The 24372-nt window shown below is 37.6% G+C and overlaps 1 protein-coding gene across 3 annotated transcripts; it reads left to right on the top strand.

Annotated features, from left to right (window-relative positions):
* Positions 1–1775: 1775 nt before the first annotated feature.
* LOC114154839 (phosphatidylinositol transfer protein beta isoform) lies at positions 1776–23016 on the top strand. 3 transcript variants are annotated; one of them, XM_028034269.1, is made up of 12 exons: positions 1776–1882; positions 7618–7648; positions 7952–8097; positions 8303–8394; positions 8555–8562; positions 8672–8746; positions 8880–8963; positions 12581–12658; positions 16967–17077; positions 17358–17480; positions 18518–18576; positions 20738–23016. In XM_028034269.1, the coding sequence occupies exons 1-11, from the start codon at positions 1863–1865 to the stop codon at positions 18560–18562; spliced, it is 813 nt and encodes a 270-aa protein (XP_027890070.1). In that variant the 5' UTR covers positions 1776–1862; the 3' UTR covers positions 18563–18576; positions 20738–23016. The 3 variants fall into 3 exon arrangements, with proteins under 3 accessions (XP_027890070.1, XP_027890069.1, XP_027890068.1); XM_028034268.1 differs by having other exon boundaries at positions 18518–18592; XM_028034267.1 differs by lacking the exon at positions 18518–18576.
* Positions 23017–24372: the final 1356 nt, after the last annotated feature.

The raw sequence follows: 24372 nt of genomic DNA, 5'->3' as shown, positions 1-24372 counted from the left end.
CTTTTTGTCCCTATACTAACATTTCTGTTTGCTTTTGATCACATTAATGTACAAAATAACCTGAGCAAATTCAAAATGCAGTTTTGAATTCCTTGAATAATGATTTCATTTGTTGAAATCAAAAATGTATTACAACCAGCCTGGTTGTGAAAACATAAATGCCTTTTAAACCTAATAACTGGTTAGGCCATCATGACAGTGACAACAACTATCAAGCATTTGAAATAACTGGCAATACGTCTTTTTTACATCACTATGGAGGAATTGTGGCCCACTTTTTGCAAAATTAAGCCATATTGTAGTGTTTTTAACTATGGTAATTTATTTCACACCATTACAGTTGGTCTAAAGTCTGAGCTTTGACTGGTCCACTACAAAACCTTTATTGTTTTTAGACATTCACAACGTGACCTGTAGGGGTGCATTGGGTCATTTTTCCTGTTGTATAACCAAAGTGTGCTTTAGCTCAAAGTTGTGAATTGATAGTCAAATATTTTCTGTTAGGATTTTTTAATAGAGAAGGGGATCCACAATTTACCGGATGTCTTCCAGGTTCTGACACAGCAAAGCAGCCCCGGACTGTCCCACTGCAAAAATAATTGGGTAGGATCTCTCTGTCTCAAATGCCATTTTTCCAACTCTCTCTCTTACCCCTGAATGTTTTGGGGACCCATTCCTTCTTAGGTGTCACTTTGTTTCTCAGATTTTCTTGAACATTTTTAAATAAAGACATTATTTGTATTGCTTTTTGAGACACTTCAGCCTACCTCCTGTTGTCAAGCAGATTGTATTTAAGGGATTTCTGAATTCTAAGTAGGGCTAGTAAAACTGAACTGAGTTTTGAACTACTTCATAAAGTTATTTCACGGTTTTCATGGGGATATTAATTTGTCACATTTGATTTGATTGCTTTTTTGTTATTAAATAAAATAATAGTTTGAAGTTGCATTATGTAAGAGTTTAATGCTAAAAATGGATCAATAGTACTTTAAAGCGTGGTTGGTGACCAACAAATATAAAGTTCGGCAGGTCAGAAATTGGCCTAAAAATAATCACGTAAGCATCAAGATTACTTCTTCTTAGGTGAGGTTTTTTTTTTTTTTTTTTTTACAAAAAACAGCCTTAAAAACAGTATCATCTCATGAGGATAGAGTACAATGTTAAGAACATCATTTTGGAAAGGCAAGATTATTTGTGTGGCACGTTACAGAAACGAGGCAAGTCACAGTGTTTTATCTGATAAAAGCATAAAACAACAACAATAAAGAAGATTAAAAAGTAGGACACTGCCAGGGGCAGAAAATGAAAAGTTGGAATACAGACTGAAATGAATGATATTTTAGTTATTAATGAAAGACTCCTCTGAACTAATTGATTGAGTCAAATACATTTTTTAGAAAAGGGTGTAATTATTGGGTCTAAAATACATGCTTTCTGTAATAACTGAGATAAAATTTTGCTAGACATTTCGGCATAAAACTTGTTTCCTTGTTAACCAACAACGCTGTAATAATATTTCAGCATTGGCATTGAGAGAAATTATATGTAATGTTTTCTGTTAGATGGATCGACACGTACATGGGTTTACGGACAGATTAGTTGCTTTCTACAACTTGAACAAAATGTGCCAGATAAAGTATAGTTCAAAGCATCGGTTATCCTCTGAAATAGGAGATTACTTTGTCGGCGATGAGATGTAGGAGAGTTTGATTGGTTAATTTTAATTAGTAGGTGTGTCCATTCTCTTTCTACCAATCATAACTGCTGTGGGCGGAACAGGGCAGGGCACTAGGAGCCAATGACGTCAGCAGCACTCGGCAGTCGCTGGGCAGTACCAGCAGAACCGACAGAAGCAGGTTACTATGGTTCTCGTCAAGGAATAGTGAGTTTTTTTTTCTTCTTCTTTCTATCTCAGCTATGACCTTTGCGCCTTATTAACCCAATATATAGTGATATAGGAAGGTTTAGGTATTCGGGCGAGTTTTAAACGCGCCTCTCCCCTAACTGAAAACTTTTCGTCATGTATCGGTAAGGCACACGAGGGGGAGAGTGGGATTGTTCAAGAGCTGTTCCGGCCTACCGGCTTTGACAGCGGCGTGCTATTGTTTGACAGCTGTTGCTTCTTTTAACTTCTAGTGGGTCTGCCGTGTCCTAAAGACACTGTGTTTCGTCGGCACCGTTAGCACGTACATCCGTGCTATCCGTCTTCAAGGCACTGAAACTAGTGTGGTTTGCTAACGCTAAGTTAGCAAACCGAAAGCGTCACCTGGATGGGGAAGTTCATTTTAACACAGGCAGCATTGACTCAAACAGCTCATATGAACCCCAAGGCAAGACAAAAGAGTTGATAGAAATTGAGCAAAAGTTAAATCAAAGTTTTTAACTAATACTTGCACTTGGTAGGTATCTAAACGATATCACCGCTTATCTGATTGATTTAAAGTTTGTGTTGAGTACATCATTAGTTTGATATTAGCGTTGCATTGGAAATTACAACAGCATACGTGGTATTAACCTGTACACAACCACGTTATTCGTCTCTTTTGCTTTTGAAAATGTGTATGTAATTCCGTCTCAGAGAGATGAACAATTAGTCTTAAAAAAAAGCCCAAGAAGAGAAGTTTGATATAATAAAATAAAGATGAACGTCAGAAACGTTGCTATAGACTGTTTGTAATTTAGAGAAGACTATGGTTATAGATTTGTATCTTGAAGCACATGTACAATGTAGGCACCCCTGTGACTTCTACACAACAGTGGGCATCCTCAAAGCTAAGAATTTTCAAAATATTCTGATTTTTTTTTTTCTGTGTGAACTAGAAAATTTTAAGTTGCATTATGTAATGGTTGCCTAAAGCAGTTGGTGAGCTCTTGAACTTAACGTGCTTCATAGATGAAGCCTTAAGAAATCATAATGATTAAAAATATTACATTAGCTGTCATTTTGAAATGTTAGATGTATGAATGTGACCTTCACCAGCTTGTAAACGTAAACTTGCCACTCCTGCCTGAGTGTTGAAGACTGATATGGCTGTTTGTAAACAAAAACACAGTAATTCATCAATTATGAACTCTGGAATCAACCTTGTGCCTGTTCCTGAACAATATTTCTTTGAATACCTGTACTCAGACAAATCTCCCTGTTGGCACTTAAAAGGACAAATTGGTTTGATTCATACCAAACCAGTTTGATATGAAATTTGTCAAAATTCCATTCAAATTAATCCTGCTTATTCCACTCAAATACATCACTCTCTTTTCCAATTACATGCGTTAAAATTCAGTCCTAGTGATAAGACAATATTGTCGAAGTTAGTTAATCATATACTGTCTGTTGGTTTGAAAAATAACCTGAGAAAACTCATCTAATTGCATTGAGGCATTGATTTTTTTTCCCACTTGCAATCCCTCATTCTGACCAAGCATGTGGCAACTATTGGAAAAGAAAAACTCCCTTTTAACAGGAGGCTCAGTATAAGTAGCCATCTCACTAACTTAATGTTGAGAGGACATCATTAAATCCAAATGAAACCAATGTTTATTATATTAAAATATTTTTTTATATTGTTGCAACCAGAACTAGATATTATTCTCATTTGCTGCATTTTTCAATGTACCTGTGATAATGAAAAAGTAATCAAATTTGAACTTGAGCATTCATAAAAATCCCCATGAACACTTCCTGCTTTCTCCCATTTTATTTATTAAAGAAAATAGAAACTAATGAAATGAAAAAAGTAGATCTTAAAAAATGACTGTACTTTCTTTTTACCGTGAATGATCAAACATGGACGCATGCATCTACATATCAGCATTGAGTAAAGTCATGAAAAGTCCTTCTGTCAGCACTCAACTAATCTGCAACAGTCATTGAAAAACCCATGTTGGGCAACCACTCAAGAAGAAATTGGTGACTTAATAGACACTTCTCAGACCCAGAGTTGCTCATGATATGCTGCCGTTTTAATGCTTATCCAAGCCAATAATTGTTTTTGTGGTTTATTTCTTAATTTTTATTTATTTATTGTCATATAAACAAAACAAAATGACATGTTTTTCAAGTAAGTACCCTAAAAGTAGATAGCTGTAGAGGGACAAGGAAGAAAGGATTTTATTTATGGTTTTTGAAAAGGTATTTTCCTTTACCCTATCTGTATTTGTGCAATAGGTTTGTTGCATTTGAAAATGCTGTCCTGGATTGTCTTATTATTCTCTAGAAACTCTTCAAATATTTCAATTAGTTTTGTAATTGTAAAATCATGTCAGACTAATTAATAACAGTGTTGTATTCACATGGATCTCTGCACCATGTTTGTTGAATTCCATCAGCCTTTTAATGTATGAAGACTATAAAAAAGACCTGCTCTAATCCTCTAGATCAATTACTTCATCTGCTTTGTGAAAGTATTCTGCTCTGTGGTTTTCTACTGCAGGATTCTTTTACAATGCCCCATCCTTCCACAGCTCCTTCCCCCAAACGAACTTACTTTAGTACTGTTCAAGGGAGATTTTAACCATAAAATTCACCCTGAAGTTGTTTACAACCTTGATGATGTCAAAACTCATCATTTTTCTTTGCAAGGCCGTGCCACAGAGTTCTCTCCTGTCTTAGCTGCTTGTCTTTGGGTGTCATCTCAGTTCAGCCTCGCACTGTCAGTTCAGGACGAAGCACAAATTTCTCATTGTTTATCGATGCTGAAACAGACTGAATAAACTTTGGGAAAGAATAAAGCTCCACTTTAGGTTTATGCCGAGAGAGAACTTCCCCTTCCTTGTGTTGTTTTAAAAAAAAATTCTCTCCACTTGGTTGGGGAGAAGGAACATCTTGCTTTCTAGTTTCAGTGATGTAATGATGTATTGCATACTACAAGCTCTATTTAAATTTGAACAAAACATTGCAATATATGATTTGGTTTAAGTTGAGAAATTATTTCTGTTCTATTTAGGTATTTTAAATTTACCTCTGCTATAAAACAAGAATAAACATATTTGCTCTTTGTAGGCCTGTCACGATAACAAATTTTGCTGAGTGAGTAATTGTCTCAAAAACTTTTGCGATAAATGATAATATTGTTTGAAGACCTTTTTACACTGATTTAATGGAAATGACGTGATAATGCATGCGATTTTTTGCCAAAGATAGATACACTTTATTTTCAAAAGAACACTTAACACTGGAACTGATGAACAAAATAAACAAAACAACCAAAAACGAAAATAAAATGGATTCTCAGTCTCCATTAACAAAAAACGCACTTGAAAAAAACCAACTAAACAACATAAAGCCAAAGTGGAAATAAATACTGCATTCAACCAAAAGAGTGCAGATTATGAAGTCTGTATATTATGTTGCCCTTCAGTAATAATTAGATTTAAATAGAGAAAATGGGCACATCGACTACCTGATGCAATAGTTCACACTACACCATTTTTTGCTGCTATTTTTCCCCTTATGACAATCTTAGAAAGTTGGTCATTCTAAGATTGTGTGGTGTGTTATGGTAGATCTTGCCGCTCTGATCTAAATCAGGGTTTTCCCCGACTGGGAGCTTTAACTACACCTGTTGAATGCGACAGGTAGCCAATCAGAAAGCAGGGATTCCCTCCATGCTTTCTGAGGGGAAATTACAGAGGGGAATCCCAAACAGCTGACACAGCAAGTCCAGTGGACATTGGAGATGATATGTGGAAACAACATTAATGTTTATTCAACATGCAAAGAATATAGAAATGACAAGGGGAGGAGTTGGAGCCAAATTGCTACAGCAGTTGATAAACCCGGTAACTTTTCAGCTGTTCTTCGTTAACGTGACATAAATAGGTTCTAATGATTTTCATTCAGTCAGGACTTTACACTGACACTAGCCACATGCATTGCAGGTAGATTGTAGTAATGCATTGATTAATACCTGGTTTTAAAATTAGTTAACTGGACTTGTAGCCATTATTTTGTGCCCACTGTTGGACACCACAAGCCAGGAACGAACCCGATCAAACAGTTATACCTAGGATTTCTGTTTGTGGTCTGTCAGGTTTTAAAAATGGGCCGACAATCGGCCAACAGTTCTAAGATCCTGTTGTGTGCGCTGGGCTTTACACTAAGGAAATGAGGAAGGGGGGAGTCAGTGGAGAGCACCGGAGTTGAGCCTTTTTTCATTCAGTGTCATTAACTGAAAGAGAAAAAAGGTCGGAAGAGACGATAATGCCGATAATTAAAATGACGTCAATAGTTTTAATTTATCAAAGATTAATTGATTTATCGTTTATCGCGACAGGCCTAGCTCTTTGTCTTGAAGAACTTCAAATTAAGCTTTCCTGTGTGTCTTTTTGTCTTTTAAAGTACTTGACTCTTCCACTTAATGCCAGTGACGAGTGTCTGTTCTTGCTGTAGTCATCAGAGTGCAGACCTGGCAAGGACTGGCTCACCTTTTATTTATTTTTTCTTGCCCTTTTTTCCCTGCCCCTTTTAGAAAGTGTGACCTTGATGAGTTTCCTCATTGCCCCATAAGATCAATTTTATTATTTTTCTGTTTATTTGCCCCCCTTTTTCCATCTTTTTCTTAAATTCCACTCTTTTCAATCTAATCTTTTTAACCCAAAAAGTGTTCAGTCATAGAGTGATGGAAAAATGATTCAATAAATCAATTGCCAAAATGTCCACATTTACTGTTACTGAACTTTCACAAACTTAACAAAATGCTGTTTCACAAGAAACACAGCTTTTAGCAAGATATTTCAAAAAATTTGGGGGGAATTGAAGTATTCAATACACTGCCGATTTTCCTTTTTTGTTTCCAAGTATCACAACTTCCAAAGAATGAAGTGGTCTGTAATTTGTTGAGGCATACCTCGACTGAGACAAAAAAAAACTTTATATAAATTTTTTTTGCTAGTATTTTTTCTTTTGTTTTTAATCATAATCCCCATTTTATTGAATGATATAAGTACTTGATCACCTACCAACTAGCAAGTATTTTTGGCTTTCAGACGTTTTTTTTCAGGTCATTGGAAGAATCTGAATTAATGAGTCACAACAACATTTAATTTCCCTTTGGGATCAATAAATTATTTTTGAACTAAATTTGAATTCATCTTTAAGAAGCCCTCCTATCCTCAGCTTATTAATTGTATTAATTGTATAAATTAAACTTGTTAACTCACTCAATCAGACTCCAACCTCTCCGCCATAAGCAAGTACACAGCAGTAACCCTTTCTACTGTAGCTGGTTTTCATCTGTGTCCTAGTACAGCCAGTCAATCGTTTGTTGATAAAACTTATCAGGAAAGCTGTTCTTTTGATTCATGAATGTTGCTGCCGTCGGTGTGTACAGCTCCCAAAAACACTTCAAAGTACTGTCTGGTGCGCGTGCATTGAAAGCCACAATCACTGTTCCAGTCGACTCGCATGACCCACACTTTGACAAAGTTTGCTACGCCACTGTATGGGCCAGCAAAACGTGTTGTTTTTCCTTTTCCCTGATATTGACCTTGTTCTACTCTACTGATGTAATGACCTAGAATTATGTCTAAAGCAGAAGTACAGAATACTGAACAGAAAATAAAGTAATACTTTGGCAGTCTCATCCCATTTTATATTTATTTTCTTCTCATTTGCAGCCGAGTGGTCTTGCCCTGTAGCATTGAGGAGGTAAGTTACTTTTTGATATGTGTAAACTACTCACTAGGAAACTTAGACTAGTTTTTTTTTTTAATTTTTAATGATATTCATGGCATTAAACGAGTAGTTCAGGAAATTTTGTAGAATGGAACAAAAAGAAAAGATTTCAGTACAGCTTCCAGCGCTTTGTTAAACTTTTGTTATTCCATACTAAAAATAATCAATTTTATACACCGTAAATGGTAGACATTATGCAGTAACATACATCTTGGGGAAAGTAGTACTGTGTTGATCAGAAATTTCCTTTTGGTAAAATGAATATTTGTTTTTCAGTATCAAGTCGGTCAGCTCTTTTCTGTGGCGGAAGCAAGTAAAAATGAAACTGGTGGTGGTGAAGGTATAGAAGTGCTCAAGAATGAACCATATGAGAACGATGGAGAGAGAGGACAATATACACACAAAATTTACCATCTAAACAGGTATGTGCCTTTATGTTTTTGAACAGATTCCTTGGCTTCTATAATCTTTGTGATGTAATAGAGCGGTGCTACCAGGTGGTGGCAGTGTTGCTTCATCTGTGAAGCTGTTCCTGCTGTCTTTGCTGTACAGTAGACCCCCGTGAAACCTGAATTGCTCTTTTCCTCTCCTCTTCCCTGTCTGTTCCTGTCCTCCCCCATGCTACAGTAAAGTCCCAGGTTTTGTCAGGCTCATAGCTCCTGAAGGCTCCTTGGTATTCCATGAAAAAGCTTGGAATGCCTACCCCTACTGCAGAACCGGTGAGTTCCCCTCTTTACTTCACTTCAGTTTGCGTTGTCCAAAAACCCTCCTCACTCCAATTTATTGTAGTTTTTGTCATATCAGTATTAGCATGTTGACATGTAAATAAATACTTTTCCCTTTCTTCCATCCCCCCCCTCATGAATAACCTTGATACAGTTGTGACGGTATGTATTTTCAAATTAACATTTTTAAATACTCCAAGCTAAGTGTAAGGTACTTCAGTTTACTGTATATTCTTCTTAATGCACTTTTTCTTTTCTTTCTTCTTTCCAGAATGAATATATGAAAGACAGTTTCTTCATTAAGATTGAGACCTGGCACAAACCGGACATGGGAACACAAGAAAATGTTAGTTCTACCAAATGTTTTTAAATTAATTTATACATCATCTCAGAACGTCTTACATAGAAAGCAAACTGAGAAAATGCTAATTATGACTGATGACACTGAAATTTCTTTTACTTTTTTTTTTGTTTAACAGGTGCATAAACTCGAACCCTCAATATGGCAGAATGTTGCTGTTGTGCCCATTGACATTGCAGACAGAAGTCAAGTGTCTGCTGCTGTAAGTAGAAAAAAATGGGTACAAATCTGATGCATGCTTTATTATGATTGGGTGCCTCCATGTGGACAAGTGTGGTTATTACACTTTTAGCATAAATGAATGTTACTGTAGTAACATGGTGGGCTGAGTTTAGATGTTGTGTTAAATGAAAACACAGCAGGTCTATGTTTTGTTTTTTTTATAGAAATTTAAACTAATCATGTTTTTAAAACCTATGTTTGAATTGTGGAAGTCTCCTCAAAACTTAGTTGATTTAGTTTCTTATTTGTCCATGTATTGTCTGATCACAAAAAGTAATCTTGGTGTGCTATAGAATAAGTCGATGGCAAATTGATTTGCCTACAACTAAGTTCAGTGCAATTTTATTCAATCACAATTTAATTCAAACGAGTTGATCTCAATCTCATGTTATTCCAGCTGAGAGGAGTCTGGCTGTCAGTGATGTTTCGGTTGGATTCAGTCCAAAATAGGTTCATTTCCAGAGGATTATTGTTTATGAAAAGGGAAGTTGTCTTGCTCAGGAAACTGACTTATTGCATCAAACCTTTACATGCAAGCGGTTGCTGCAACACTGAGGTAGAGACTTTCTATTTAACAGGAAAAGACATCTGCAAACCCACAAGAACAGTTTGCACCCAAGTGCATCTTGATGGCTAGCGGCTCATGTGTAGGAAATTATAGTTCTATTTTTAAACAGTTGAAAATCAAAGTGTACAGTTAATAAAAAATATGAAACTGAGCTTTTTAAGATGAAACCTTTCTCTTTTTTTTTTGATACGGTGTAAGGAATTTCCACTTTTGAAGTCAGATGTTCATGTGAAGAACTTTTGGCCCCTTTCAAATTTTTGCTTTTTCTTCTTTTTTTTGTCACAAATTTAACATTTCATTTTCACCAAACTTTAAATGCAAAGAAGCAATAACTCCTAGATAATTTAGTAACTGTACTTTATTACATATTTGGAATTTTACCAGCCATTGCATGGACTGTTTTTACTTTCTGAACTGTAGAATCAAGCAGAACCTGTCTAGCAACATGAAGCATGCCAAAAACAGACGTCATGTATATGCAGCTGTGGGGAACGACAGCTGACTTATCAGTATCGCTACCAGATGCAATGACGACTCATCCAGGAGGCCAAAAAAGAATCCAGAACATCATCTACAGCACTGCAGGCTTCTCTTGCGTCAGTTAGCGCCAGTACTCATAATTCAGCAGGAAAATCAGGAGACACACTTTTCCCTCATACAAATATCAAAGAATCTAGAGCAGTGGTCCCCAACCACCGGGCCGCGCAAGAAATAATGAACTACTTCTGGGTGTTTTATTTTGAAAATCCTAAACCGGATTTTACCGGTTACGTCTTGCGCGTCAAAATTGAGCCAACTTGCAGCAAACAAAACGACATCGGAGTACCTGCATGACTTGGTGTGATTGAATAAACCATGAATTGTTCTTCTAGAGTTTCCTGCCATCAGCTTTTAACCTCAAGCTCATTTGAGTTCTGCAGCAGGATAGCAGTCTGACGTTCACCAGTAACTCCACTTTTGTGTTACTGGTGACAAAAAAGATTCTGATGTGGCCTAGTCGAAACAATGCGAAAATCACAGCTTCCTGCTGGCTGTGGTTGCAAGCTTGGCACAGATATTTTGTTCAAGGGATGTTACTTATAGGAAGGGTTGTTTTGAACATCTGTTTTTTCTTGTCATTAGATGAAAACCACTTTTTGAATTTACTAAATTATCTTTATCTATTTTGTGTTTGTTTTGATCTGAAACAAACGGGTCAAAACAAAAAACAGATTTTTGCATACAGTGCAAAAATCTGAGCACTGTATAATTTCCAGAGAATGTTCAATCGAAGTTTTACTGCTGCATTGTGGGCTTTGACTAAAATATTTTGACATCAGGACTTTGCCTTCTCTGTTTCTCTTCCAATTAGTAAAACTTTAAAGCTGAATTTGTGTCTGAAAAACTGGAAGTATAATGGGACAAATCAGGTTAATCCCCAGAACAGTTAATGCCATAAAGAACTGGAGACCAAAAATCTTAATATTTCCAAAATAAACTTGTATTAACATTCATTAAGGATTGATAAATTTAATGACTTTTCAACAAATCCTGCTATTGTTTTTTTAATTTTGAAACTTATTCTTCAAGAAACAAGTCTCTTGCCCTGCGAAGTATGAATAATAGAAAAACCCGGTTTTTACTTTAAAAATCATCATTACTTTGAAACCCCCCACTGTTCAGTGATGTAAACCAGAATGTTTTGACATTCCTGCTTGATGAAAGTGATTGATCTCTGATGGCAAACTATTCTTTCTGCTTGTTGATTATTAACAAACTCTCAAGATGATCCTCTCACATTTTGGGGGTTTGCAATGGAAATGAGTACCAGCAACTTTTTGGGTTGCTCCGAGGTGTTAAATAGTTTTGAAATACAAAGAGTAAATTTAGATTTCTTTTTTTTTTTTGCGCTTTCTGAAATCTTATTTGAAGATATTGCACATTATTGCTTATATCTGACATCCCATTGCCTCATTTCTGTGCTGCTATCTGCGTGTGCAATTAAATGTGTTGCTACTTGAGCAAGGAACATTGGTTGCTGTGTGTGTACATGTTTGTTTGCTGTGGGTAGTTAATGAGGCGGACGTGTTTGCCTTGCTGAAGGAGTGTGTTGTGTCTCAGGGCCCTATCAGCCCTCAGCCTCGGGCATGACTGCAGGGCCTGGGGCGTACCGCCAGCACAGATGAGTTTGTTAGCGTAATTAAAGCTCACTGTGCAGTGTGCACCGGAACTCCAGACACACACACACACACACACACCCGCATGGCGAAGCACACTCTTTTACTTAAGAAGTAGCTCCTCTCCGTGTGCCACGGCACATCGATTCACAGACCTCATTAGTACTGCTGTGTATTGTTATAGCGATGGAGCTCTGAGCATTAAAACAAGCAGATTATTGTGACTGCGTGTGTGCAGCACTGTCAGGCAGGCGTGTTTCCATTTCTCTCTCCGCTTGACATCCTTCTGTTGGCCAGTAACCCTGAAAAAGAATCTTTTCGCTGCAGGCGTATCATGATTTATTTAAAATTACTGGGCCCTTGAGCTGTTGATAATCTGAAAGCCATTCCATTTTATGTACACATTTTCTTGTATTTAATGACGTCAGTTTTGTCATGTTAGTTATGCTAATGTTTTATATGTGCACTGTGTTTCTCTTTATGTATTTTCTGATGCATCCCATTCTTTTCTATTGAACCACATTCAGTAGTGAGCGGGGCACATGTGGTACATTAGCGAAAGTTTTACTATGAGATCATTTTACCAAATTGAGGGCAAAGCGTGTCAGTCACTCGATACTCCTTAGGAACCACCGGAAGTCACTCATATTGATGTATACTAATGCTATATCTGAATGTGCTTTAAATTTTGGGTTATTTTTTATGTTTTTGTTTGTACAAAAAACACTAATTGCTTTTCTAATGCCTTTTTTAATTGTGCATAACTGTCATCAACTTGTAATACACAACATAAGGTTATGTTTGTAAAAGTTGTTTTTTTGGGTCGGGGGGTTGCCATGCATTAATTGTTGAAAAGTAAAAATCTTTCCATAGGACTACAAGCCTGATGAAGATCCAGCCACGTTCAAGTCTGTGAAAACAGGCAGAGGACCTCTGGAGCCAAACTGGCAGGTAATAATACTGTAGGATGCTCAAACTCAAATCACCCTTGCGAGAGCATTCACACCGCTTGAACGTCTTCACATTTTAGCAAATTGCAATACAATACTTGACTGTGTTTTACTGGGAGTTTGTGGGAAAGAGGAAAACAAAGTTATGCATAATTGTGAAGGGGACGGAAAATGATTCATAAATATTTTGCCAACAAAAATCTGAAAAGTGCGCTGTGCATTTTATTTGTAGTCAAGTCCTTTGACTCTTCTACCCTGAAATAGTGCAAAAAATTGCCTTCAGAAGTCGCTTAATCTGTGGTGTTTACCTGTTATTTTATTTATACACCGCTCTCCTGAGCTTTAGATGTTGTTTATTTGCGAATAAACGGCTTCATGAAAATCAGTGAACCCAGTAAAGAAATGGTGGCTAAAGTTGTGGGAAAATGTAAGATAAACGTACGTTACGAAACAGTTTTCCAAACTTGTCATGTCAGTATGGAAAGACTAACGCAAAGCTGTACACCTGCCAAGCCATGACATTTGGTGACATAGCATCACGCTGTGGAAATGCTTTTGTTTAGCAGAGGCAGGACGGAGAGTCACTAGGACGACGTGTGGAGCTAAATACTGGTCAATCCTGGTGGGTTTTACTTTCCAACATTACTGCAACCCTAAAGCATACAGAGGAGTGGTTTCAATCAAAGCTTATTTTTGCTCACAGTCCAGACCTAAATCCAACTTGGCAAACTATCCAGCTGAACTTGAGCCTTATACCTTGGCCTCAGCATACCCAGAAGGCATGCTGTAATATTGGCTGCAGCTCTGTAAACTACAGTCTCTTTTCATTATTGTACTAATTTCTCATCTCATTTTAAAGTTACTCCTACTGTCTTATTACTTTTTTCCCTGTGCTCTTTCCTGTCAACCATTGAAACATTTTTATAATTATTTAGTTTACTAATTAGATTTTATTCCTTAATTAAATGTTATTTTCACTCTCCATACACCCACAGAAAATAAACATTGCTGTAAGCTTGACTTGGCAGAGTATACCAGAGATCAGTAACACATTTAGGGACTAATACATGACTTTGGTTAGCTACAGCGAATAGCACTTTGTAGACGAAATTAAGTGGAAGTTAGATTATATCCTTTGAAACAGCTCTTATGTTCTAGGTAACGGGTACCAACTCTGAATCGGGTTCAGTCCCTCTATTTCACTGAAAATGTATTTTTAGGAGATATTAAGTAGATGAGAAGTAAGAAAATGTTTTCATGTACAACATGAGACTTTTGTACATAAGGTTGGTATGTTAGAACGAAACTGAACAGAACGTGACATGCAGACAGAAAGCTCTTTAAATGTTGCTACATGTTTCAATGTATAGTTTCTTGTGAGCATTCGTAACTCTTCAACCTTTGCTTATTTACTGTGTCGAGATTTTTTTGTGGTAGACTAATGCAAAGTAGTGCCTAATTAGATAAGGGCTTGGAAAATGAAACACGGTTATTATTATTGTTTTTTTTTTTTTTTTTTCTTCAAATAAAATCTAAGTGGTTTGTCGTCGGCCTCTTTGTTTCTGATGGCTCTACATAAAAATCAGTGCAACCAGCTGCCATTTGAGGTCACCTAAGTGGTTTGTCAATGAACATTTAAAGGGAAAAGAACTGCTTCACGAAGACCAGTGAACAGAGTTGTCAGGCCAGGGATAAGATTGTGGAGAAGTTTGAAACAATTCTTACAATTTCTTGACTTTAAACCTCACTGCGCTCCATTCTTTCCATCGCAACATGGAAAGAACGACAGAAATGCAAACCTACCATGGCAGGACTTTCCACTACGGTCATAAGAACAAAGGGCATGTTAATCAAGGGCAGCGCTGCGGCTCAGTGTGAAAACAGTCTTCACAGTGTAACATGGTGGTGGCAGCATCATGCTGTAGGAATGCAATACTCAAATAAAAACTATTGGATGATACAAAAAAATGTTTAACTGAGACAATGGATCACATTTCAGCAGGAAAATGTTTCAGGGCATCCAAAGACTCAATAGTTCATCAGATCACAGCAAAGTCATCTGTTAGAAAACTCGAGTTTTCTCTGCTCTGCATCTAGTCTAATTGAGTTTAAGCTGAGCTTGTGGCTATACTTTAAATGAAAGGAGTTCTAACATTGACTCAGGGGAGCTGGATGCAAACGCAGTACTTCTCAAATGTGGCAGACTTTGAGAAACGTATAATTTTACTTCCACTTCACAGTTATGCTCAACTCCATAGTGCCTACAATATATTAAAATTTGTTTTCTAACATGATGAAATGTGAAGATTCATGGGGTGTGAATATTTTTGTAAGGTGCTGTAGCTATATTTATAGATGGCAACGTTACGGTGAGATTGGAGCAACAGCTCCTTTTTTTTTCTCCCCTTTCTTCCACTATGAATTCAAATTAAGCGCCAAAAACACAGGAGAGACTGCTGCTCAGCAAAGCTCCAGACGTTTGACAGGCAGTTGTCGAGTCTGTATGAGGCCCCATAGGAGGCTTCAGGCTGAGTGGCGAGACTTTATGATAATTATAATAAAAACAAAAACATCTGTCTAAAATAAAACGTAAATTTTTTGTGAAAACAGTAATTATATGGGCACTGCATCGTGTGTGTGGGTTAGCAGCAATATGTTAAAATAATCTTGCAGCAGGTTTTCTAATGGCACAGAAGCCAAATAAATTAGCAGTGTTTTTATTAATAGATTGCGGCTGACGGCTTCAAATGGTAATTCCAAAGAATCTGTATTACCTTTTCTAGACGTACCTAATTGGATAACTTTGTAAATAATGATTTGCCAAAGTGTCAGCCTTCCAGCAGTGCTGCCAGTAATGATTGAGAACGATTATACATTGAAGAAAATTAAAGTACTTGGCTGCTTGAAAATACATTATGTCTGTTAATTAATTGACATTTCAAGTCTTGGATAAATATCCTCATCTTTGGATTTGAATCCTTCTGTGGCACAAAGTCAATGTGAAGATGATGGAAGAGTCACTTCATGGACATTGATTCTAAATTTGAGAGTTCGGTTTGAAAGCTGCCACTTTTGATTAAAAGGTATTTTATAGTCAGAAACCTTGTAGCCTCCCAGACTGGTTGCATTCCCTTTTAGAGCGCACTGTTCTGCAGTCGAGCCCTTAAAGTTCACCATGGGGAAACTTAACTCTGCTGCAAGAATTTTTACAGAACAAAGACAGCCTAACTGCTTTAAAAAGTGAGAATAAAGAGGCGTAACTTTTATTTTGTTTTTTTTTTAATTAGATCACTCTTCCATTCGCTGTGGACACGGAAAAAGTGTTTTATTAAAAAGGTTGGGGAGGGAATGGGGAGGAAAAAAAAGTAGTTATGTGACAACAGAAGCACAATTTTTGCCAGCTTCTCAGAGCAATAAAACTCTTGTCTATCTCTGCATGCACACATGCTTGCATATCGGCACCCCTTTGTATTTCTGAAAACTTGTGCTCCTTTGAGTGGGGCACAGAGAGGGAGAGAAGAAATGTCACCGTAAGTGTTTTGATGTAGAATCCGTTTCATGTGAAGTTCTCCTTTAGCGATGACAACTTTTCTAAACCCACTGCAAATTTAGAAATGTTTCTCATTTCGCCGCTCCTTCATGATCGCGGCATCAAACGGCAGCGGGATGGTGCGCGATTGAGGGGGGTCTGTGGCATTTTCCTCTTGGAACGCTGAGCCGGAATGAAGTGATTAATTAAACAGGTGTTCTCGGAGGGAGAGTGTGTGTTCTGGGGGGGCTGGAGGGAAGGGGGGTGAGCAGGTCCTAGGTGTTAATAATGTAGCCGTCTTTGCACCGCGACGCCCTTATCGCTTTATGAGCACCGTTTTATCTGCCTTCTATGGCCACAAAGGCACGCCTGTCGGGAGCGGTGTCGCTGTCAGGGCAGAAGCTGGGAAATGGTCCCTTCATCTGGAGTTTATCCACTTTGCTGTGCCTCTACCCCTCCTCCCTCCTCCTCGTCTTCTCTTCTTCAGAGGGAGGCACATTGCAAGCAGGGATGGATGAATTTAGAAAGTGTGTTGTAGATTAGGTCACTTTTATCTGCACAGCACAACTTCATATTGATAATTATTTCAGCAAGCTCCAAACCCAAAGCATTATGTATTAATGACTTTTAGCTTTGCACGCATCCGAGATGAGTCTGAAACTGTATTCTGTTATAAGTTTGTGTCAAGTTTTCTGTTGCCTTTATGTAGTTTTGATACTTTATGAAAAGCAATGGTTCCAGTCTTTTTTTTTTTTTTTTAAACGCATACTTTCCCGACAGCAAGAACTGGCGAGAACAACTGACTGCCCAAAGATGTGTGCCTACAAACTAGTCACAGTCAAGTTTAAGTGGTGGGGGCTTCAAACCAAAGTGGAGAACTTCATCCAGGAGGTTAGTGGTTAGTTTTGTTTACACACTTATCACACAGCAGGGCATATTTGGGGTCATACTGAGTTGCAGAAGTGCAACGGTTCTCTCCTGTTTGCTACTGTAATGTTTGACTTCCATTTCTTCCTTTTTATTTTTTTAAAGGGAAGTTTTCTCAAATGTGATTCATGTCAGAAAAACACAAAAGGATGTGTTCATTGTTGGCATGAATGTTTATTTACATTTGTGATTATCAATATTAATATTTCTAATTAATTACTAATATTGCTTTGCATTCGTTCAGCAAGAGAAACGGATCTTCACGAACTTCCATCGCCAGCTCTTCTGTTGGATTGATAAGTGGGTGGACCTGAACATGGACGATATCCGTCGAATGGAGGTGGAGACTCAAAAGGAGCTCGAAGAGGTATGTGTGTAATCGGTGCCAGTAGCTGAGGAAAATTGTGCTTATGGATAACTTTTATGGCATCACAATAAAATAGGAGGATGATGTTGTGATACAGACATGCAATGCCCCAACATTTACTATTTCTGGTAAAGATGTGTAAAAAGCTTTCAAATTATTTAATCTTTTAAACTGAAATTTTAACCTCTATGTGAAGACAATCATTTATGGTCTATTCCAGTACAACTTAGAAACGTCATGAATTGTGTAAAAGTTTAAGTTCAACCCTAAATGCAAGGTTGCCTTAAGGGCAACCTTGTATGGCTGCAGGGTGATGATTTACCGCATTGATGCAGTAAGTCATGCAAAAGCAGGCCTAAGCCAGTATTGAGTGCATAGAAATTAACATAATTTTCAAGCAGCTCATATTTCTGTTGAAAATGTAATTTTTAGTATTGCTTCTGAATTCTGGGTTTTCATTATCTGTAATTGTCAAAATTACTAAAAATAAAGAATTGGAACATTTCACTGATGATTCTATTTAAGAACGTTTGACTTTCTGAAATGAGCAACAATATCATGAACCTTTTCATGATATTGTATATTTTCAAGATCTACTTGTAGTATTTTCAGTACTGCAGAAAACCTTTTTGAAGGCAAAGGTTTGAGTATCTAAACTAGGGCAAAACAATTTAGTGATGGGCAAAATTGGGCAACAATTTTGCCCATCACTAAATTGTTTTGCCATTGAAGTCATACTTCAATACTTAAGATTATTGAAGTATGACTTTCTAGTCCTGTAAAACATTAGATAAGGTAAATACTTAGCAGAAATGTTAACTTTAACAAGTGCAAGTAAATATGGAAAGCTCTGCAGACAGGAAAAACTCCTTAGTGTACCTTTTAAAAGGTTATGTCAGACAACAGTTGCTTTGTGACATATTACCATAACTAAAAAAGAACTTTATTTTAATATAGTCTTCTCAGCATTCTAATTACATATCATGGGGTTCTTAATTACTTCCTCTTATGATTTACTATCTTTTATTTCCATCCAGATGCGTAACAAGGGTTCAGTAGGTACAACGGGTTCAGAGGAGTAGCAGGCCAGGTTTAGGTCTGTGTGTTGCTGTGTAAGTTGTTTTGGGTGCTGGGAAGTCTCTTAACGGGTTTTTCCACTGGGCTGGCTTCGGCAAACCATGGTGTACAAACTGTTGATGCACTGCAGCCTCTGTGACAGGAGCTAGTTGCTCTGGAACAGGCTGTCCTGGGTGTTGCACTGTTTTAAATCTTTTTTTTTTTCTTTTTAATGTCACTTTAAAATCACCTGCAATGCTTTCTATAAAATAATTTTTGTCATTTCAGATGAAACCCCCAGACAACCTTATGGTAACCTTGTTTTATTCTAGAGTCTTCTGCTATATGTAGCAGGAGGGTACTATTTAGAGTAGTCTAAATAGCACCCCAATACTGTCTTGGGTTCCTCTTGACATTTCTCAATTTTTTATACCTTTCAAAACCAGCAGACATGTTGTGTCAGAACCTACAGCTGTGAGCATCCAAACAAGAGAGTACAGCTCAGACGAGAACATAGTTTTTCTTTAAAATAATCTGCAACAGGTTGTAGCTCACCATTTTTTCAACCTTTTCTGCTGGTTTGCTCCCAAATATCATTTTGGGAGTTTTTGGCCTTACAAGGAGAACAAGTGAGGAATCTGGACTAGACTGGCCAAAGTGGGCCAGTTTCAAACATTCCTGGCCTACTACCAACATGCTGCATTTTGTGCTTTGCCTCCGCACCGCGCCCCCCACCCCTTCAGAACATGTCGGCCAGTTCGCCATGTGTTTCCCATTTTCCACTGGAGCAAGTAAACGGGCGGGTGCCATCAAAGAGGGCTGTGGTGAGGAGGGCCAGTCCAGTCCTGAGCCTCTGAGCTCCAGGGTTAGCAGGGTCGCAGTTGAACTGTACTGGATGATGTGCGACGCCAATCGCTGCACTTTAAAATTTCCCAAGAATATCATCATGACAGAGGCTGCATCTGAGAGACAATGCAGAAGAATTGCTCTTCGTGTGGCGCAGTCGGTGCAGAATAGGGCGGCTTGAGAGGGGGATGAGGTGTGATGCTTCGAGGTGGCTCCCTTTTCCCTCATTAACATACAAATAGAATTCTGCTGTTGAGAAGGATTCCGGCCTGTGATTGAGAGACTCGGAGGAAGCGAGGGGAAAAAAGATGGCGAAATGGGAGGGTAAATCCTCCTGCTATTTCATCAGATCTGTCTTTTCCCCTGTTTAGAGCCAATGTTAGTTTGAACCGTTTCATTTGAGCTTTTGGGCTATCAGATTCCAACACTAATTGACTTTCCAAAGCCATCAGCCTGGGGGTGGGAGCATTTGAAAGGGATGCTTTTATCTACCTTGAAGACAAACAGGAGGATTGATAAGTATTGTTGGAGCGTAGTGTTGAGGAAGGCCAAGTTTCAGCTCACAGAAAGCAATTTGTTGCATTTTATTGGTTTTTGTAGAACGTACTAAAACCTCTAGATGTATGTAATGAATTAAAAACAAGTCTACCTTGAAACTTTCATCAGTAGGCAGGGGCGTAGGTATAAATTATACTAATTAATTATTCAATGCATATGGTGTCTGACCTTTTATTTGATACTTATTATTAAAACAACCAAGTGCACCAAGTTTTTGATTCATGTAACTAGGGCTGAAATGATTGTTTTAATCACGATGAATCAACTAATTTAGTAGTTGATTAATCATTAACTCTAGTATACAGATTTATAAAAAGACCTTTGCTGAAAGCCGGTTCAAACTTTGTAAAAAAATAAAATAAATCTATTAAGTCCCTTTGCTGTCTAATTAAAAATTGGTTAGTAGAAAAAAAAAAATCAACATTTCAGTATTAATGATAGATCAAATAGAAGGGGCTGAGCATTTCACACTTTAGAAGTATTCGTGATTGTAAAATGAAAACCCCCGTCAAATGTGGCAATTTTGTTTTTATCCAGTTAATCAATTTATCGTATGAATAATTAATAGGAAATTGATTACTAAAAAAACTCAGGAGCAGGCCTATAATTAACTTGTTCTGTATTTGAGCTGCTGATTTCCAGTCACAGCCGAACCAGGAGAAAATCCTTCCTTTGCTTCAATAGTTCAGAAAACTTCGTACACCTTGATTGCAAAAAGCGACCCAGAGATTTCAATACCTCGCCGGTTTCATGTACATCTAACCTCTTTTCTTGCGTCTCTTTCCTTTTCCCCACAGCTTCGCAAAAAGGGTGACGTACGAGGAACCAGCGCTGCAGACCACTGAAAAACAACCGGATTAAAAATGGCCACCATGTGTGATGCTGTCTGCTAAGAATGCTCCTTTGTTTGCCACTTTTTACCTTAACTGATTTTGGCTGTGGAGGAAGGAGCACAGCTACCTGCAATCAATAGTGCAGATCCCCTGACTTGACCCCAATCATAGACGTTCTGTCCAGTGAGGATTGGTTTTTTTTCTTCCAGAGACCAACATGATCTTTCCTGATGGCACTCTGGTAAAAAAATTTTATCATCATCATGTAAACGAGACTTTTAAAAAATGAGAGAAGGTATGTGTTATATAGAATAATACAAATGCAAATTACTAATCTGGGTACCACAGTAAAAGGACCAAATCTTTCCTTTTTTGTATTTTATATAAATTTTTCACATTCCTGCGGAAGCGATGTCATGTGTGACCCTGTGCTGTCTTACCTGAAAGCTCCCGGTTCGTCAAACTCATGTTCCTTCCTGCCACAGCCTCCATTAAGTGATTACTAACACCCTTGGCGCTCATGCCCAACTCCCCCTCCTCTGCCCCCACCCCACCTTAACTGAATCACTGCATCTTTTTATCACTGACAATCATGCCTGTGCAAGTGTTCACTGTCTCTCCTGTTCAGACTTGGTGGAAAAAACACACACGCACTCATCAGAACCTGAGGATAAACGTGTGAATTCACTCTTAAGGTGTGTGAACAGGCACAGCTGTGGATACCTTTGCACTGACTTATCTGTTACAAGCCAAAGCTGGGCAGATCCACACAGGCTCGTTCACCTAAAGGATGTTGGCGGCTTCCTGCAGCCCCTCCTCCTCCCACACCTAACCCGTCCTCGCTGTTCTGAAGACATTCGTACATAACGCGGTGCAGCATTCACCTCCTTAACAGATGTCTCTAGAGGGGAAAAAAGTGCACTGAAAAGCAGCCGCAGATGGTGCTACACCCCTCCAGCCAAACTTTGCTGCGTTGAACCAGCCCACCTCCAAAGGCCAGCCATGCTCATCTGGTTTTCTGAGGAGAGATTTTTTTTTAACCACACTTTCTTCTCCGGCTTCAATCCGGTCGTGTTTACAGGTTCACGGTTGCTGCATTAGTGCCCAGTCGACACCAGCACCACGCAGCGCTCGGCTAAACCTTTTCTATATTTTACACCTCTCACAGCTCTGCCAGCTAGCGCCAGCTACCTCCCTCTTCTCTAACTGGCAGCTTTCCTGATGCCCAAGGATTACCATTAGCCATGAGCTGCTGCTGCTGCTTCCTGGGAGTAAATCTTAGCAGATAGAGCTTTTATGAGTGACAGTATTTGTGATTAATCTCTACTCCTGCATGTTTGCGTGCCGTTGCAGCTAAGCAACTGCAGTGCCTTCGACATGCTAAAAGAAAGAAGAAAAAAAAAAGCAACCTCTGTACTTTGTTACACCAAATGCAGCAGATTTACACATCAATGTTGAACTGATTTGCCATCTGATTAATGTTCATCATGTTTTCTCTTTAAAACATGTGGAATAAGCCCACTTTTGTTGTTACACACATAAAATATACTTGGTTTACTCATTTCATCCTTGCTGAGTTTTATGTTGTAGTTGTATGTTACAGTCTTAAATTATAACTTTTCAAAACTATTCTTTATTTCTTAAAATATAAATAACAGCCTATAATTGTGTATCAAGTTTTTTTGTTTGTTTTTTTTTGTCTGACAATGTTACATCAAGTTCATTTTGTCCAAAGAGTAAAAGTGCAAATTTGTCATGTTTACATGTTCTCCAATCATTATAGGAAACTTAAAGTCAATAACAATCTGTGTAATAAAATAAAATTTTCTCAGGTGCATGAAATGACTTAGAGCCTTAAGACGATGTTTCTCTCACTTCCAAATATAAGATGATCCTGATATTGATAACCAGATACTGCTACCATCTCAAAAAATATATATAAATAAATATATAAAATAGGAGGATGTGTAGGCTGTACCTATCGTTTCCAACTAAATCAGAATGGTTTCTGACAGAGTCCCATAAATGTATGGGCTGTCGAGATGACATAAGAACATAGATGAAGGAACTGTATCTCATGATGTGTGAAATCCACAACAATCACAGGCTTTTAAACCGTTTTATTCAGATTGTGAAAATCAGGGGTAAATGTATGAACTATCGTGCCTTTTTCTTCTCTAGAAATCTTGTGTATTAGATATGCATATTGTATCCAGTTATCAATAAATTCTGTTTCTAAATTACACGTTTTTGTTTTTTAGGGGAAGTTGTGGGGACATAACAAGAGCATTGAAGCTTTTAAAGTTCTCACTAAAAGGTATTGTCCTTCCCAACAGTGGATGGATTTTTTTTTTTTTAGTCCTTTTAGCATTCACTTGTACTTGAATGCCATCATCATACAGCTTCTATCTATAAGCTACCACTTGTTTTATTATATTTATATGCTTATCTACTTCTCATACACCACCTATTCAAGTTGCAGCTGTTCAGTATTTTTATCCCAGTTTCTAATATGTAATTTTAGCTGATGTACAGATTTTTCTCCCAAAAGTGGACTCCTCATGGTTTCTTCTGGCAAAGTGGAAATAAGGTCATAATTTTTCAGGGGTTGTATGTTTTTTTGTTTGTTTGTGTTAAAAGGTGGTTTCCCCAGAACCTACAACCTTGACCATCTAACCAGAATAAAATTCAGCAGATGATGATGATGCTCCCTCCACCCCCCAAATTAACTTGTGTACAACTTGATCTATAAAACTTTTTTTTTTAAGTGTAGCTGTTAATGTTTTTCTTACTTTCTTTAACAACACCAGAAACTATTCATCCTTCCATAAAATCCACAACGTTTGAAAAGGTGATATATAAGCTATACAGTGTAATATTGAATATTGGCCATCAAAAAACCTAACCCAGTCACAGTTTATAACAAACATTGAGGGGTTTTAGGAACTTTAGGAAAAAGGAACTTTGAAAAGGCCGAGGAGGAAGTAAATGCTTAATTCCTTCCCTTATTTAATGGTCCACATGTGAATTTACATAATACATTACTAAATATTAATATTTTCAAATACAGATTTTTGAAGAAATAAGAATACAACCTGAAAAGTTAATTTATTTTACTACTTTAATGTGAAAAATGAATTGTACGTCATTTCTTTAGAGTGAAATATTTTAAGACTATTCTTGTTTATTTTGATCATTGTTGCTGACAGCTATAGTTCAGTTTCTTGCTAAATCTGAACATTATACACACCCTGTGAAGTAATTTAAGATCCAAAGAATCCTAGGGAAGAAAACTGGCTTCACCATTGTCCGGCGCACGGTCACAAATGTATCCAAGCATATTTGAGATGGAAAGTTGAGTGGAAGGAAAACAGTGATATAAAATGTTTGCAAACAACAGGAATAAGCACATCCTTCAGAGGAGAGGAAAGTACATCCACTTCAAGAGTTTAAGGGAAATTCACATTAAGGGGTATTTACAGCACTGTAGAATTTTTGTGACATTTTCTCAGATATATTTAGCTTAGAGGTCAAACAACAAGCAATGTTGTCTCAAGCAAAAGTTTTGGCTTTCCATGTTTGTTTTGGGTCTCAGGTGT

Source organism: Xiphophorus couchianus, chromosome 12, assembly GCF_001444195.1.
Source record: "Xiphophorus couchianus chromosome 12, X_couchianus-1.0, whole genome shotgun sequence".
In the NCBI taxonomy this organism is placed as follows: domain Eukaryota; kingdom Metazoa; phylum Chordata; class Actinopteri; order Cyprinodontiformes; family Poeciliidae; genus Xiphophorus; species Xiphophorus couchianus.
The sequence above is the reverse complement of the archived record's forward strand: the minus strand, read 5'-3'. Positions and strand labels throughout refer to the sequence as shown.